The sequence below is a fragment of the Heptranchias perlo genome, unplaced genomic scaffold (genome assembly GCF_035084215.1).
Source record: "Heptranchias perlo isolate sHepPer1 unplaced genomic scaffold, sHepPer1.hap1 HAP1_SCAFFOLD_52, whole genome shotgun sequence".
Classification (NCBI taxonomy): Eukaryota; Metazoa; Chordata; class Chondrichthyes; order Hexanchiformes; family Hexanchidae; genus Heptranchias; species Heptranchias perlo.
The window spans coordinates 992,206-1,010,754 of NW_027139537.1; the positions used below are offsets into that span (position 1 = coordinate 992,206).

General features: G+C 43.4%; 2 protein-coding genes and 1 pseudogene across 2 annotated transcripts in view; all 3 read right to left on the reverse strand.

The window, feature by feature from the left end:
* LOC137314528 (zinc finger protein 585A-like) overlaps positions 1 to 18,549 on the reverse strand; it is a 915,457-nt pseudogene that overhangs the window by 497,106 nt on the left and 399,802 nt on the right.
* The window catches only part of LOC137314555 (NACHT, LRR and PYD domains-containing protein 3-like), an 80,736-nt gene that overhangs the window by 1,927 nt on the left and 60,260 nt on the right, over positions 1 to 18,549 (reverse strand). The window lies entirely within an intron of this gene.
* LOC137314569 (NACHT, LRR and PYD domains-containing protein 12-like) lies at positions 1,143 to 16,831 on the reverse strand. Its single transcript, XM_067979886.1, has 8 exons — positions 16,748 to 16,831; positions 14,374 to 14,544; positions 9,290 to 9,385; positions 6,723 to 6,889; positions 6,245 to 6,416; positions 6,074 to 6,139; positions 2,493 to 3,263; positions 1,143 to 1,219 (listed from the first exon to the last, which is right to left on the reverse strand). Exons 3-8 carry the CDS (start codon positions 9,351 to 9,353, stop codon positions 1,143 to 1,145), a joined length of 1,317 nt encoding a protein of 438 aa, XP_067835987.1. The 5' UTR covers positions 9,354 to 9,385; positions 14,374 to 14,544; positions 16,748 to 16,831.

An 18,549-nucleotide genomic window follows, 5' to 3' on the forward strand; every position in this document is an offset into this window, starting at 1 on the left:
AGTGAGAGACAAACTAAATCCAATCCCCGATCTGATACAATTTCTCTCTGATGTTGGAGGAAACACTGAAAAATCTTCAGGAAATTAATAACCAGATTTCCCTGTCACTGACAATGAATCTCTCTCTGACCAATGCCCCATAGACTCAGGGACAATCAGTAAATGTATTTATCAAATAAAGTGCTGTCTGTGCGAAGCCTTTAAATTTCCCTCAGTCCGGTCTTATTCCCTGATGATCAGAATTACCCTCCTGGAGATCAGTGACCTCTCCCGTCATGTTTGCGGAAACTTGTCTCATTTGTGCTGCTTCTTCAATCCCAGATTTTATGTGAATGGGGCGATTTTCCCTGAATTAAATGATAAAGCGGTGATTTCCTGTACTTTATGCAGTGCTTTATTAATCTGTCTAATATCTCAGGGTGAGTTATATTGTGAAACGGCTGCTGTGAAATCCGTCCCACATGATTTTATGTGATAAGGAGAGTTTATTCTGTCCTGTTACAAGTTTCAAATGTCCCTGTACTCCTAGTCTATAGGGAGGGGAATCTCTCACTTTATTCCCATTAAACTGGCACGACATTTATTTCAGGTGCAACGGGCTCGACAGTTTATGGGGAATTTTCTAAAGTTCCCACCCCGAGCGGGGCCTCACACAACGGGCAGATTATCGGAAATTCCCGGGTTCACTGTCCCTGGTTAACCCAGGACCCTCCCGCTGTGTGAGGCCCCACTGCTGGACGGTGTGTGTCTGTACCCCTGGGCTGAAACCCCACATCCAGTTAGATTGGAATGTTTTTACAGGCAGATTTCAGCTCTCAAATCCCACTGAAGTGTCGGCCTGGATTAATGAGCGAGGGGCCTGAATCCACGACCTTCTCACTCAGAGGCACGAGTGCTGCCAGCTGGGTGAAGAGATGGTGGATGTGTTGGAGAGTGTGAAGGGCTGTGTCATTGATGAGTTAAGATAACGGACCGACGTCCTGTGGGAAAAGCTCAGCTCGCCCACTGGCGGTTAACTGCCCGAAAGCTGTGTTTTGTTCTTTGTTACTGAATGTTTTGTGTTTCTGCTTCCCTCTCCGACACACGTTGACAGTCCGGTGACTGTCACTTGCCCCCACACCTCGTTAAGAGGGTGTGATGCTCTAACACACGGACTGCTGCAGTTCGTGTCGGTCGACGTGTAAGTAATAGTGAGCAGGAGCTTCTGCAATGGACGTATCTTAGGAAGTGAGAAAAACAGCAATAAATGTCATTTAGAATATTTAAATCATCAGACTCTTTCAGTGACCTGTATTTACTGATCCGATAAAGACTGTAAAATCCCCACTAGTTCACAAGGATCCATTTTAGATTTTCCAGTCCTTAGGGAATTACGTACCGATCCTCTTATCATTTGCCATATTTGTGTTGAATCTGCTTCTCTCTGGTTTAACTGAACTGTTTGTTTCCCTTCATTACGGAGCAACAACACAATCCGTGACTGTTCTACAATTGGTCGAACAGTTAGAGACAAATAAACAGTTACCTCAACACCTGGCATTTGTGCAGTGCGGGTCCCAGCCGCTGGAGTTCTTCACACTGAATGGAGCAGTTCTCCAGATTGAGGTGTTTTATTGAATCACAGAGTCCAATGACATGAGACAGCACCGCACAGTCAATCGGGGTCAGTCGTAATCTACTAAATGTAAGTATTTCAACAGATCCCACTGTGACCCGAGCCAGTATTTTATTCTGAGACTCAAACAGGTAGTGGAATGTGTTCAGGAGGTTCCTTTTACCAGTTTCACTCGCTATGTTTCCAATCTCTACGACAACCTTCTCCTTCACCCAGTCAATCACTCCGCAGATTGTTTGATGAAGAAATGGACCCAGAAACTCCTCCAGGGGCCGAGCTGACTGTGAGGAGGAGAGACCAACAACAAAACGGAGAAATATCTCAAATCGCCCATCATCCTTGCTGTGGGCTTCACTGAGGAGTTTCCCGATGTCCCCAGGATCTGGAGTCAGGAATTGTGCGAGTGCGGCTACAAACTCTTGGATGGTGAGGTGCGGGAATGTGTAAACCACACTCTGGGCAGAATCATCTCTCTCCAAAAGTTCCATCATGAACCCAGACAGGAACTGGGAAGGTTGCAGATTGTACTTGATCAAATCTCCACTTCTAAACACAATCTTCTTCTCGGACACTCCTGTGAAGGCCATCTCACCGACATTCAGTAACACATCACGGGGGGATTCAATCTCTCTGCCATGGTTTTTCAGAATGTTATAAATATAGTAGGAATATAGTTGGGTGATGGTCTTGGGAACTCGCTGCTGTTTCCTGCCTCTTTGTTTGAAGAAGGGACCCAGTGACAGACCGAGGATCCAGCAGTAGGAAGGGTTGTAACACATGGTGTACAGGATCTCGTTCTCCTCCACATGTTTGAATACAGCTGCTGCCACCACCTGATCTTCAAAAAACTTGTTGAAATATTCCTTCCGTTCCTGACCAACAAATCCCATGATTTCAGCCCAGACACTGATCTCAGCCTTTTCCAATAAATGTAATGCAGTGGGGCGGCTGGTCACGAGCACTGAACATCCTGGGAGCAGCTTGTGCTGTATTAAACTGTGCACAATGTCAGACACTTTACAACGGTCTTCAGGATCTGTGCACATGCACTGAGGTTCTGTATTTCTCTGAATTTTCGTAAAATCGATACTGTCCTTGAATTCATCTAAACCATCGAATATAAACAGTAATCCCTCTGGGTTCTTCCAGAGCTCTCCCAGAATATTCCCAAAGTAAGGATACAGATCCAGTATCAGATTCCTCAGGTTTATTCTACAGTTAATAGCGTTTAACTCACGGAATTTAAAACTGAAAACAAATTGAAAGTGTGGGTATATTTTCCCAGTAGCCCAGTCATAAACAATCTTTTGTACCATTGTTGTTTTTCCAATCCCTGCGACTCCGCTCACTGCTGCTGAACTCCCAGATTTGGATTTTCTCCGCGAAAAACTGCTCTGAAACAATTGATCAGTTCGGATTTTTTCGAGTTCTCTCCGGAGATGTTTCTTTCTCCACTCTTCATGGTCTCGGCCTCTTGCCACCAGTTCATGTTCTACAAGTGTCCGATCTCGAACAGTAGAAATGACCGTTAGCTCAGTGTATAGACTGACCAGCTTGAAAATCTTTACCTTCTGCTTTATTAGGATCGTGTTCACTCTCAGTGTTTCAGTTTGGACCCGGAGTGTCTCCTTGTGTTTCTGTTGAACATCTTCAATTCGAACAGACAGAAAGTGGTTCTCAATGATAGTTGTATTGACATAAAAACAAATTCTCAATATCACTTTACTATTCATTAAAATGTTGCGAGATTGAATTCACAGCTTCAATCGAGCTGCGAGCAGGGAATTAAACTCAGTTACTGAAAACCTCGCTTGAAAGTGAACAAGGGCTGATAAAAGTTTTAAATCCTCACTTGATTCTAATATTTACTGAACATGGAGAAGTCTGTGAACGTGATATTTTCCCTCTGATGGTTAATCCTGTCAGCCCCGCCCTGTACCATGGACATATCATTACTAATCCAAACGTGGTTCTGGTATACGAAACTTGAGGTTCTAGTGGAATAATTTATGAAACCGTCAGTGGTGCTGACCCTCTGCGGAAATGGGAAATAGGTTATTGTTTGCACTGGGAGAGGGACAGACTGTGAATGAACAGAAGTTCCACTGTTATTGTGTCAGACCTCGGGCAGGTTATCTGGGATATTGTGTGCACTGGGAGTGGGACACACTGTGAATGGACAGAAGTTCCACTGTTATTGTGTCAGACCTCGGGCAGGTTATCTGGGATATTGTGGGCACTGGGAGAGGGACAGACTGTGAATGGACAGAAGTTCCACTGTTATTGTATCAGACCTCGGGCAGGTTATCTGGGATATTGTGGGCACTGGGAGAGGGACAGACTGAATAGACAGGAGTTAAATTGCTATTGTTTCAGTGCTCGGTTATGTTATCTGAGGTATTACCTGCACTTCTTTGGTCACCTGTTCACAGATAAAGTTTACTGCCATTCTGAAGGTATCGAGGGGCATCAGAAAGACGATTTAAGGTATTGGAGTTTCGCTTAAGGGAATGGTGAGAGGGTTTGATGTATTTTGTTCGGGCAACAGACTTCGGCATTGAAATGTTTTAATGGAATTCAGAACATTAGTGCAGGAAACAGGATCACATTCTTCAAAATAATGAATAACGGAGTAAATTGAAAGTCAGAAATATGAAGGGAAATCAGGCTAATTTTCTCACCCAAAGGATAAGAGAGCGTGGACCAGTTACCAGGGAAGGTCACGAAAGAGGGAGTGGAAGTTGGGTCAAGAGGTAATTGAACGTCTTGCTGTAGATACATTGAGAGGAGGGGTGGTTGGGGTTATCTCTCTAACAGGGACAGGCTTAATTGGGCCAAATGGCCTTTTCCTGTCTCTTATCATTCTCCCGTTATATTGTGATTCAGAAATTGTGAACAATTTTGCAGCAGTTTTACACTGACATTGAACGTGTTTTTCGAACAGTCCTGTCATATCACCGATTACAATTAGAATTAGAACTACTGCCCACATCACTCAGTGTAATGTTAGAGCAGAAAACATTCACAGTTCATTTCAACCGTTCGCGCAATAATTATACTCCGTTGTTTCATTTTGGTCTGAATTTCCTATAATGCAGGTTTGGGAAATTTTCGAACTGTTTCCATCAGTCATTGTATTGGGTCTAAAAGCCCCCTGAGTTAAAGGACTATTCTTTGAGTTGAATAAGGTTCTCTCTTTCACTGCCATTGGAAGCCAGCCCATAACTTGCTAATTACCCTGAACATTGTCTTTCCCTAACATTTCTCCACGGATTAATGATCTAATTTGTGAACATCTGCACATCTTCTCAGATCAGATCGAACACTTTGGCATCTTTTTCGGTGTTGTGAAATGAGAACATTTGAATGTTTGGCATTTCTCCACCCCTTTCCCTCTTGCTAATGGTGGGTCAGATTTCGAGGGGAGGAGATCACCCATCGCATCCGGCGCAAGGCACTGAACTTTACTCGTGAGCCCAGAACGTCAGGGCGGCATATAGGAGGTGTGCATTCGGATTCACACCTTCGGGATCCTGACAATTGTGTATGGGGATTCACAGTCTATCAGGATCCTGACAGGTGTGTATGGGGATTCACAATGTATCAGGATCCTGCCAAGTGTGTATGTGGATTCACAGTCTATCAGGATCCTGCCAGGTGTGTATGGGGATTCACAGTGTATCAGGATCCTGCCAGTTGTGTATGGGAATTCACAATGTATCAGGATCCTGCCAGTTGTGTATGGGGATTCACAGTGTATCAGGATCCTGCCAGTTGTGTATGGGGATTCACAGTGTCTCTGGATCGTGCCAGGTGTGCATGGGGATTCACAGTGTATCAGGATCCTGACAGGTGTGTGGGGGATTCACAGTGTATCAGGATCCTGCCAGGTATGTATGGGGATTCACAGTGTATCAGGATCGTGCCAGGTGTGTATGGGGATTCACAGTGTATCAGGATCCTGCCAGGTATGTATGGGGATTCACAGTGTATCAGGATCCTGCCAGGTGTGTATGGGGATTCACAGTGTATCAGGATCCTGCCAGGTATGTATGGGGATTCACAGTGTCTCAGGATCCTGCCAGGTGTGTGGGGGGATTCACAGTGTCTCAGGATCCTGCCAGGTGTGTATGGGGATTCACAGTGTATCAGGATCCTGCCAGGTATGTATGGGGATTCACAGTGTATCAGGCTCCTGCCAGGTGTGTATAAGACTTCACAAGTGATAGCGATCAGTAGCTGGATTAAGTGAAATAATGCAACGTCCGCATTTTTACAGAATAATTCAGAAATCGTGTGAATTCTAAGTTGAATCCGAACTACGTTTATTTCTGTTCCCTCCACCCTTTGAACTTCTGATTCCCAGATTGTGACAATCTCTAAACAAAAGACTACAGTCAAACATTCTGATCATCAGAAGTGAAATCAAGGGTTTAAAATCTCCATTTCATTACTTACCTTTCAGGTGACTGGGTATTTCAGATAAACCTCGTCCGATGTTCATATAATCAAATGGATCAGGACCTGTTTAAATCATTGAGTGTTCATGAAATCAGATCTGTGTAATAATATAGTAAATTCTGCAGTGTTTCAATCTGAAATTGAATTCAGTGTGTGATTTTACCGTACCAAGTTCCTGTATTTCCTGCAGTATTTTGTCCAACTTTGGTACCACATGGTGCATTTTCACAAAGGATTCCCACATCACCCTTCGGGCCCGAGAACCTTTCTCCATCACCAGATTTAAGAGAAGTTTGGAACTGTCCGCCCTGTTTCCCTTCTCCACGAGATCAACGACTTTCTGTAAAGAATAATAATGAATATATTGGTCCCTCCTTTTCCCAGTCGCATAAAAAACTGTTTCCCTTTTGTTTTCAATCCTACACTAGAGTTGTACCCGAACCTTTGTAAAGACACTGACCGATGCAATGGCCTTTTCCATCTCTTCGTATCATTGTTTCAGACTCACTGTATTTTCAGATTAATCAATTTCTTTCCTATTTGGCCTGTTTCTCTTCTGTCACATTCTATGATTCCAAAATCTGATATCCTGTTAGTTCTGTGATGTTTAAATAATCCAAACTCATTCTATGTCCCTCGCACTTACCCGATGTTCCTGTCCACTGAAATGCCTCTCATATGTTAACAACGAGCTGACTCCGTCCACCCCTTCTTCAATCGCCTGTTCGAGTCTGTCCCGGTAGAATTTCGTCAACTGGAACAGCTGGTAATCGTCACAATTTGTCAGGAACTCGGTGATTGCAGTGTTCGGATCTGTGAACAAAAATGGAGAAAAATAAACACATTATCGACTTTCTATCCGGGCTTCTACGTTTCCTCTGATATCAAACGGCTGAAGCCTCCTGTGAGCCACATTATCAAACACCTTCTGAAAACCCAGATACACTGCGTGTGCTACATTCCATCGTTCTGTATCGTCACCTCTCAACAAAGCTCTATCACATTTGTCAAATACGGCTTGTCTGCAGCGAATCCATTCCAGCCTCCCCTGATCATCGCCTGTATCTCTAAATGTTCACTCATTCGACCTGGAATTGCAGATTCGAGGAGTTTTCACACTACTGACTCAGACTAATTGGTCTCCAGTTACTCGTTGGCCCTCTCTCCCGATTTTACCAGAGACATTACTTGGGCTCCTTCAGTCCACCTGGATATATTTTTATATCAAATGAGCTTTGAGAAATTGTGGTCAGAGTCCCTCCTATCACCTCTCTGACTTCCTTTAACAGCCTCGGGTGTGTTATCTCTGGGCCCAGTGATTTATCCACCTCGGCGATGTTTCTCAGATACAAATCCTTCTCTACAGTTATCTCTAACTATGGCCGCACATCCTCCTCTTGGACACCAACATTTTCACTTCCACCACCATTTTTAGAAACTAAAGGAAATATTCTGTATCTCCCCAAACCTTCATCCACAACTAGTTTCCCCCAGTTCCCCCTCTATCTCTCCTCCATTGATTGCTGGCCTCCAAAACCCACTGAAAATTATGCGACTTCTCTTCCGATTGCTTAACTGCGTGCATATGGATTCTATCTTAATACAGCTTCCTGGAACATCATTATTTTCTAAACCTTTCCTTCTCTCTCCTTAAAACCTACCTCTTTGAACAATCTTTTGGTCACCCGTCCGAATATCTCCTTATTTGACTCGGTCTCAAATTGTGTTTGATAATCGCTCCTGTGAAGCGCCCTGGGTCGTTTTACAACATTCAATTTGCTTTATAAATGCAAGTTGTAATTGTCCTAGCTCTATCATAGAACTTTTATTGATACTGGCGTCCAGAACTATTTTTCTCTCCCCTCAAAATGTTATAACCAGGAACATTTCGCTCTGACTCCTGTGAAAACTCAGGCCCTGTCTTGAAGATATTAGATCATATCTCTTATGCTTCTGACGTTCCAAATGTGTTTGGAATGATTTGTATATTCACAGATATAAAACTCAACCATAACACCGATTTTTCGGCATGTTGACTCGTTTTCGTTCATTCGCTTTTTTCTAAATATCAAGTGACTTTATCTCTCAATACTTCAAAACCACCTTCCTTTTACCTGCTAATAACTATTCACCATTTCATAAATCTTCTGTTCCTCCTCCAACAGTTCTATTAATTCCACTCTCCAGTCTCATATCCGGATGTTACCATCCACCCCCCCAGTCATATCAGCTGACACCCTCCCACTGCTCCATTAACCTGTCTGTAAAACCATTGGTCGGTTCAGATCGTGACCGTCCCTTCCCTTCTCCCTGAACTCACGGTAGTCCATACGACCATGAAACCTTCCCTCCTGCTCCATTCACCCAGTCTGTAAAACCATTGTTGTCGGTTCACACCGTGACCGTCCCTTCCCTTCTCCCTGAACTCGCTCCAGACCCCAAGACCGTGAACCATTCCCTCCTGCTCCATTCACCCAGTCTGTAAAACCATTGTTGGTCGGTTCAGACCGTGACCGTCCCTTCCCTTCTCCATGAACTCACTCTCGTGTCCCAAGACCGTGAACATTTACGTCCTGTTCCAGCCCTGCAGCCACACATTGACCTGTCTCATATTTCGCCCCTTAAGCGGCCCAGTGAAAATCAATCCGGAGACCACCTGGAGGCTTTGTTTTTTTAATCTATTGCCACTATTAATGCATTTCTTTCCGTGTTATTGGTTCCGACCTTGGCTGTTCTCTGCTCTCCTTTCTTTCCCAGAGATGGCCCCACCCTTTCCTGGAAATTCTTTCTTCTGGCACCAGGAAGGCAACTTAACATTTGGAACCTGCTCAGGGCTGCAGAAGCGTCTGTCTATTCCTCTGACTATAGAATCTCCCACCACTATCGCTCTGCAATTCCTGTGCCCCACCTGCCTCGAACCACCACCCCACTCCGGGTCCTCGGTCTCACACTGTTACTCAGGAAGACAATCCTCTGAGTCACTGTCTCTATCCCCCTTGCAGTCCTCAACACCAGGTATCTGTTAGACAGTTCGAGTTCTCGGGAGATCCCTCCTCCTGTGACTCTACTCTCCCTCTAGATGGTCACTCACTTCCCTCTATCTCCACAGTATCTGTGCTGTTACCTGTTCCTGTGTGAGCTGCAGGTTCCTGCTCGTGATTTGGTCCCATTGTCAGGACAGCAATTCAATTTTGATGATTTTTGTGTACCTACCTGTGTCTATTCTCATTCTTGTTGAAGATGTTGGATTTTTTCCCCTGTTTGGACCTTCAGCCATGGTGGTGACAGACGTTCCCAGATTCTGATGCTCTGCAATAAATGTAACATTAATGGGAGAGTTAAAGAGAAATATTAAAATGAGCAGGTGAGCGTTGCCTTGTTAAACATTATACAAGTCCCACCTCTCCCATCAGTACAACGAGCATTTCTCGAGTGTTATGATCAACACTCCACATCAGGTGTGACACATACAGCTGGCAAGTGAATTCCAGTGACTCCCGCTGATCTCCTCAACCCAGTTCCAGACGTAATCCCGTCGGCCGAGACTCTGCACTGTGATTGCCCATTGGTAAGATTTACTCACACATTGCAGGCCAGAACCAGCCTCATTCCGAAGGTAGTGAATATTCTGGAGGATATATGGAGCGGGGTGATCATTGATGAATTAAATGATCCTTCACTCGGTTTCACAGAGTATAGGACACTTGGATTATTTTTATTCACAGATTTGTGTTGAATATTTTTGATTTGTTGGATGTCATTATTAAATTCAGATACTTTATGAATATGATGTCTTTCGACAAACACAATATATAGCTGGGTGGGATTCCTCTGGTATCTTTGAGCAGTGACAGTGTCCGTGTGGTAATGGAGATATAACCTGGTAGGTGCTTCTTTTAGAATATATTTACCACATCACTCATGGTGTCAGCACCTGAATAATTTACCACAGCTCCAATATTAACATTAATGAGCACTGTCGGAGGTAAGGAGATTTAGCACTATTCTAATATTAACACTAATGAGCACTGTAGGAGGTGTGGAGATTTAACACTGTTCTAATATTAACACTAATAAGCACTGTCGGAGGTGAGGAGATTTCTAACTGTTCCAATATTAACATTAATGAGCACTGTAGGAGGTGAGGAGATTTACCACTGTTCTAATATTAAGACTAATGAGCACCGTAGGAGGTGAGGAGATTTACCACTGTTCCAATATTAACAGCAATGAGCACTGTCGGAGGTGAGGAGATTTACCACTGCTCCAATATTAACACTAATGAGCACTGTAGGAGGTGAGGAGATTTACTACTGTTCTAATATTAACGCTAATGAGCACTGTAGGAGGTGAGGAAATTTACCACTGTTTTAATATTAACGCTAATGAGCACTGTAGGAGGTGAGGAGATTTACCACTGTTCCAATATTAACAGAAATGAGCACTGTCGGAGGTGAGGAAATTTACCACTGTTCTAATATTAACGCTAAAGAGCACCGTAGGAGGTGAGGAGATTTACCACTGTTCCAATACTAACATTAATGAGCACTGTAGGAGGTGAGGAGATTTACCACTGTTGTAATATTAACACTAATAAGCACTGTCGGAGGTGAGGAGATTTACCACTGTTCTAATATTAACACTAATGAGCACTGTCGGAGGTGAGGAAATTTACCACTGTTCTAATATTAACGCTAAAGAGCACCGTAGGAGGTGAGGAGATTTACCACTGTTCCAATATTAACACTAATGAGCACTGTAGGAGGTGAGGAGATTTACCACTGTTGTAATATTAACACTAATAAGCACTGTCGGAGGTGAGGAGATTTACCACTGTTCTAATATTAACACTAATGAGCACTATTGGAGGTGACGAGATTTACCACTGTTCTAATATTAACACTAATGAGCACTGTAGGAGGTGAGGAGATTTACCGCTGTTCTAATATTAACGCTAATGAGCACTGTAGGAGGTGAGGAGATTTACCACTGTTCTCATATTAACACGAATGAGCACTGTAGAAGGTGAGGAGATTTACCACTGTTCTAATATTAACACTAATGAGCACTGTCGGAGGTGAGGAGATTTACCACTGTTCTAATATTATCACTAATGAGCACTATTGGAGGTGAGGAGATTTACCACTGTTCTAATATTAACACTAATGAGCACTGTAGGAAGTGAGGAGATTTACCACTGTTCTAATATTAACACTAATGAGCACTGTCGGAGGTGAGGAGATTTACCACTGTTCTAATATTAACACTAATGAGCACTGTAGGAGGTGAGGAGATTTACCACTGTTCTAATATTAACAGTAATGAGCACTGTCGGAGGTGAGGAGATTTACCACTGTTCTAATATTAACACTAATGAGCACTGTTGGAGGTGAGGATATTTACCACTGTTCTAATATTAACACTAATGAGCACTGTAGGAGGTGAGGAAATTTACCACTGTTCAAATATTAACGCTAAAGAGCACTGTAGGAGGTGAGGAGATTTACCACTGTTGTAATATTAACACGAATAAGCACTGTCGGAGGTGAGGAGATTTACCACTGTTCTATTATTAACACTAATGAGCACTATTGGAGGTGAGGAGATTTACCACTGTTCTAATATTAACACTAATGAGCACTGTAGGAGGTGAGGAGATTTACCGCTGTTCTAATATTAACGCTAATGAGCACTGTAGGAGGTGAGGAAATTTACCACTGTTCTAATATTAACGCTAATGAGCACTGTAGGAGGTGAGGAGATTTACCACTGTTCTAATATTAACACTTATGAGCACTGTAGGAGGTGAGGAGATTTACCACTGTTCTAATTTTAACGCAAATGAGCACTGAACGAGGTGAGGAGATTTACCACTGTTCGAATATTAACACTAATGAGCACTGTAGGAGGTGAGGAGATTTACCACTGTTCTAATATTGACACTGTTGAGCACTGTAGGAGGTGAGGAAACTTACCACTGTTCCAATGTTAACACTAATAAGCACTGTCGGAGGTGAGGAGATTTACCACTGTTCTAATGTTAACACTAATGAGCACTGTTGGAGGTGAGGAGATTTACCACTGTTCTAATATTAACACTAATGAACACTGTCGGAGGTGACGAGATTTACCACTGTTCTAATATTAACATTAATGAGCACTGCAGGAGGTGACGAAATTTACCACTGTTCTAATATTAACGCTAATGAACACTGTAGGAGATGAGGAGATTTACCACTGTTCTAATATTAACGCTAATGAGCACTGTAGGAGTTGAGGAGATTTACCACTGTTCTAATATTAACATTAATTAGCACTGTCGGAGGTGAGGAGATTTACCACTGTTCTAATATTAACGCTAATGAGCACTGAACGTGGTGAGGAGATTTACCACTGTTCTCATATTAACACTAATGAGCACTGTAGGAGGTGAGGAGATTTACCACTATTCTAATATTAACACTGATGAACACAGTAGCATGTGAGGAGGTTTACCACTGTTCTAATATTAACACTAATGAGCACTGTAGGAGGTGAGGAGATTTACCACTGTTCTAATATTAACACTAATGAGCACTGTAGGAGGTGAGGAGATTTACCACTGTTCTAATATTAACACCAATGAGCACTGTAGGAGGTGAGGAGATTTACCACTGTTCTAATATTAACACCAATGAGCACTGTAGGAGGTGAGGAGATTTATCTCTATTCTAATATTAACACGAATGAGAATTGTACCTCTTCTCATTAGTTTTCTAAATTTGTCCTCACCTGTCTCCTCCCCCCTTTTTAGTTTAAAACCCTATTCGGGAGAACAGTTCAAGAAAATACTGAATTTTAAAGTACAAATTAATCTGCTGCTTCCAATGTTTAATAAAATATAAATCGTTGAAATGTAGCTGATTCTAAGCCTGTCATCTCCCTAAGGAAACAAACCACTGATGCAGTCGCATATCGAAACCCCAGTGACCCAAACCTATACCCCACTGATCCGGTCCGACAACAACACCCACTGCCCCAGTCCCACACCTGCACCCCACTTACCCAGTCCCACACGGACACCCCACTGACCCAGTCCCACACCGACACCACACTGACCCAGTCCCACACACACACCCACTGACCCAGTCCCACACGGACACCCCACTGAGCCAGTCCTACACCGACACCCCACTGACCCAGTCCCACACGGACACCCCACTGAGCCAGTCCTACACCGACACCACACTGACCCAGTCCCACACACACACCCACTGACCCAGTCCTACACTGACACCCCACTGACCCAGTCACACACACACATCCCACTGACCCAGTCCCACACCGACACCCCACTGACCCAGTCACACACCGACATCCCACTGACCCAGTCCAACACCCACACCCCACTGACCCAGTCCCACACGGACACCCCACTGACCCAGTCCCACACCGACACCCCACTGACCCAGTCCCACACCGACAGCCCACTGACCCAGTCCCACACCGACACCCCACTGACCCAGTCCCACACGGACACCCCACTGAGCCAGTCCTACACCGACACCCCAATGACCCAGCCCTACACCGACACCCCACAGACCCAATCCTACACCGACACCTCACTGACCCAGTCCCACACCGACACCTCACTGACCCAGTTGCACACCGACACCCCACTGACCAAGTCCCACACCGACACCCCACTGACCAAGTCCCACACCGACACCCCACTGACCCAGTCCCACACCGACATCCCCCTGACCAAGACCCATACCGACATCCCACTGACCCAGTCCCACACCCAAAGCCCACTGACCCAGGCCCACACGGACATCCCCCTGACACAGTCCCACACCGACAGCCCACTGACCCAGGCCCACACCGACAGCCCACTGAAATGTTGCGTTGCGAAATGTAGTAAACTCCTCCTTACTATTTAAAAGTGCGAATAAACCTCGTCCGTGAGACATGATCCGCCCCCAGGAGGGTATAAACCTCAGTAATTCTCCGGGGTGTTCGTTGTTATATTTTTTACAACATGGGGCTGTGTGAACATCAACAGTTTAATGCACACAAACTACACTGAAGCCAACAGGAACTTTAGTTAACACTCACTTTCCCATCTTTTTTGAGAGAGGTCATTGGGGAATAAATAATAGATTTCTAAATTTTACACTGAAGAAAAATATTTTTCATTGTCGTCCTGTTGATTTTATTTTACCACATGATCTATTTCACAAAAAGAAATGACAATATCGAACATCGTTCAGCAATAATATTAAAAATATCAAAATCATTATCTTGTTTCAATTTACCCGATATCCCTGAGCACTGAAAGGTTTCTTGTATGTTAAAACAATGCTGCCTCCCTCCACATATTCATCAATTGCCTGTTCTCTTCTATTCTATCCCTGGTGGGCACCTTCATATTTTACAGTCGGCAATCGTCGGAATTTGCAGGGTCTCGGAAATTGTGGAGCTTCGATCTGTGAAGAGAAGGTCAAAGAGAAAAAGGCAGTGTAATTTACCCATTTGTTGTAACGTTATTAACCCTGGATGGGTATAATATCAGCAGATTAGAGTTGGACCTTCCAACGTGTTGGTCATTTGTGTGGATACCTTTCATATAAAGATTAGTGATGGACCTTCCTACCTGTTGGTAATTTGTGTAGTTACTTTTTATATTAGGATTAGCGATGGACCCACCTACCTGTTGGGAATTTGTGTAGTTAGTTTTTATATAAAGATTAGTGATGGACCCTCCTACCTGTTTGTAATTTGTGTGGAGACGTTTTATATAAAGATTAGTCATGGACTCTACTACCTGTTGGGAATTTGTGTAGTTACTTTTTATATAAGGATTAGCGATGGACCCGCCTACCTGTTGGTAATTTGCGTGGTTACTTTTTATATAAAGATTAGTGATGGACCCGCCTACCTGTTGGTAATTTGTGTGGTTACTTTTTATATAAGGATGAGTGATGGACCCTCCTCCCTGTTGGTAATTTGTGTGGTTACTTTTTATATAAGGATGAGTGATGGACCCTCCTCCCTGTTGGTAATTTGTGTGGTTACTTTTTATATAAGGATGAGTGATGGACCCTCCTCCCTGTTGGTAATTTGTGTGGTTACTTTTTATATAAGGATGAGTGATGGACCCTCCTCCCTGTTGGTAATTTGTGTGGTTACTTTTTATATAAGGATGAGTGATGGACCCTCCTCCCTGTTGGTAATTTGTGTGGTTACTTTTTATATAAGGATGAGTGATGGACCTCCTACCCGTTGGTACTTTGTGTTATTACTTTTTTACTGAAATAACAGTGATGGACCCTCCTACCTGTTGATAATTTATGCACATACTTTTTATATAAAGATTAGTGATGGACCCTTCTGCCTGTTGGTAATTTGTGTAGTTACTTTTTATATAAAGATTAGTGATGGACCCTCCTACCTGTTGGTAATTTGTGTAGTTACTTTTTATATACAGATTAGCGATAGACCTCCTAGCTGTTGGTAATTTGTGTAGTTACATTTTATATAAAGATTAGTGATGGGTCCTCCTTCCTGTTGGTAATTTGTGTCGTTACTTTTTATATAAAGATTAGTGATGGACCCTCCTACCTGTTGATATTTTATGTCGTTACTTTTAAGATAGATTAGTGACGGACCCTCCGACCTGTTGGTAATTTATGTAGAAACTTTTTATATAAAGATTAGTGATGGAACCTTCTGCCTGTTGGTAATTTGAATAGTTACTTTTTGTATAGATATTAGTGATGGATCCTCCTACCTGTTGATATAAAAAGTAACTTCTCAATTTATCTAGATTAACGATCATAAACCTCATATCTGTGTGAAAGATCGTTTCAGCCCTGAACCGGTTTCCATCTAAAACATTCCTGAAATGTTTTTCTCTCTAAAGGGAGCGGTCTCTCTTTATTTTTCAGTTGAGGCAGTTTTGCAAATAACTTCCTCATTAATATGAACTTAATTTAGCAAAGCGAAAGTCTCTGCTCTCTTTTCCCACCGAATGTTTCTAACTGACACTGTGGCATTAAACAGTTTTTAATTATTGTAATTAATGGTGGGTAATTTTTATCTCCGAAATTGCTCCTATCCTGTGAGTGGATCGCGCTCAGTCCGGCCTCAGGTAACCAGAGGCTGATTTTCCAGGTGCCGAGCAGAGATCGATAATCGGACAGTGCGAATGTGTGAACCCTTCACTGAGCTGAACTGTGTGTTCGGTCTGAACAGCTGGTCCCGCCTTTGGTCAGTTAAATAAAAGTGTATCGGGCACCAAAGGGTCCAGTGAGTAAAAAGAGCCAGTGTTACAGGAAAAATCCGTCCGGAGTTCGACGGACCCAGGTTCAACTTCTGTTTACTGAACTGCAAATTCTAAAATGGGGAGGATGGTAAATCCACAGTGTTCATGTTCCTGCTTTCTGTCCTGTAACCGCTCTTATAATATTGTGTCTGTGGGGAGACAAGTGGAGACCAGGAGAGGGTTTCGTCCTGAAATCCCCGTTGTAAAATATCCCGGCTTCAGTCACATTCCGAGCGATCACTTGGTGAATTGTGACACCCGCGAGGAATACAGAGCTCCCCACGCCGAGGGAAATCGGCTTTGGAAAGAAAGAGGAAGGGGAGAAAACGATAATAAAATAACAAAATGAAGCTACATTAACTTACCTTAATCCCGCAAGGATCTTCCCTCTCTCAATGTCCGTGCAGATTTTGCAACTTATATCCTTGTTATTTCATTACAACCAATGAGGTGGAAGTTCCTTGTTTTATTTGAACAAGTCACTCATTGTGAATTTGATCTGAACCTTGTGATGTGAGATTCTGAACTCCGCCCTCTGTGTGAAAGCTGCTGTCAAACCTCAGGATGGATTTCAACTCAAACATTCCTCATTTGTTTGAGAACAGGGAGCGGCCTTTCTGGTGAAATCTAATCGAACCGGTTTGACTGTTCGCTGCCACTTCAACTGTGAACAGAGTTAGTTACACATTTAAATTTATCTCTTCTTGTTCCAGGAAGTTCAGTAAAACAGATACTTGGTGAGAAAGACATTGTTACATTTCCATCTGGGACATTGTTTGCTAAAAGTCCCATCGATTTCCTGATGTTTTTGCGCTTTCAACCCGGGACCCAAGAGCCAGTGTCTTGTCAGTGAGCTGAGGGGGAGGCTGTTTCTGTAAGTGAGGACAGTAACCATTTAACCACCGTATTAAACTATCCCTGAGCATCAATCACCTCAGTTACTGGGGGAATGAGCACTGACTTTCCACAGTTACATTTATCACGGTAAATATTCAGCAGATGCACCAGTTACATTGATAAATCCAGAAAGGACTATTCATGTGCTGTGGTCGGTATAAAGATTGGATTCTCCTCATTTTCAGGGGGTTATAAATATCCCCTCCCCGGGATGGAAGTGAGAAAGTGTTTGAGGACAGATTGTGGTGATAATTCCGACGGACAGATTGTTGTGATCAATCCCAGGGACAGATTGTGGTGATAATTCCGAGGGACGGATTGTTGTGATCAATCCCAGGGACAGATTGTTGTGATAATTCCGAGGGACGGATTGTTGTGATCAATCCCAGGGACAGATTGTGGTGATAATTCCGAGGGAGGGATTGTTGTGATCAATCCCAGGGACAGATTGTGGTGATAATTCCGAGGGACGGATTGTTGTGATCAATCCCAGGGACAGATTGTGGTGATAATTCCGAGGGGCGGATTGTTGTGATCAATCCCAGGGACAGATTGTGGTGATAATTCCGAGGGACGGATTGTTGTGATCAATCCCAGGGACAGATTGTGGTGATAATTCCGAGGGACGGGTTGTTGTGATCAATCCCAGGGACAGATTGTGGTGATAATTCCGAGGGACGGATTGTTGTGATCAATCCCAGGGACAGATTGTGGTGATAATTCCGAGGGGCGGATTGTTGTGATCAATCCCAGGGACAGATTGCGATATTTCCCCTTTCCTCTCCAATTTCCCCTCTGTTTTTTGACCAGGATTAAGGATTCATTCTGTCCAGAGGCACAGCCTGAAGGGCGGTTCCAAAAATCCCCCAATATTTGAACTCTCCCACCACAGAGCTTCTCTTTCTTGCTTGTTTCAATCTACTTTTGTTTTAAGGGGTGAGTTATTTATTCTAAGAACAAAACGTTCAAACGAACAAGCCAATCTCATTAACTTCACTGTTAACTGGACAGTGTGGGTAGATGACGGGTTTTCATGCAGTCGGGGTCATTAATTGAGATTTTTTAAATGATGAAATGATTCGATGGAGTATTACATAAAATTACATGGAACGTGCCGCTCAGAAATAGGCCATTGGGTCCAACAGGTCCATGCTCCACACGAGCCTCCTCCTTCATTACTTCATCTAACCCTATTAACATATTCTTCTCTTCGATTTTCCCTCATGTTTTTATCCAGCTACCCCTTAAATGCATCTATGCTATTCGCCTC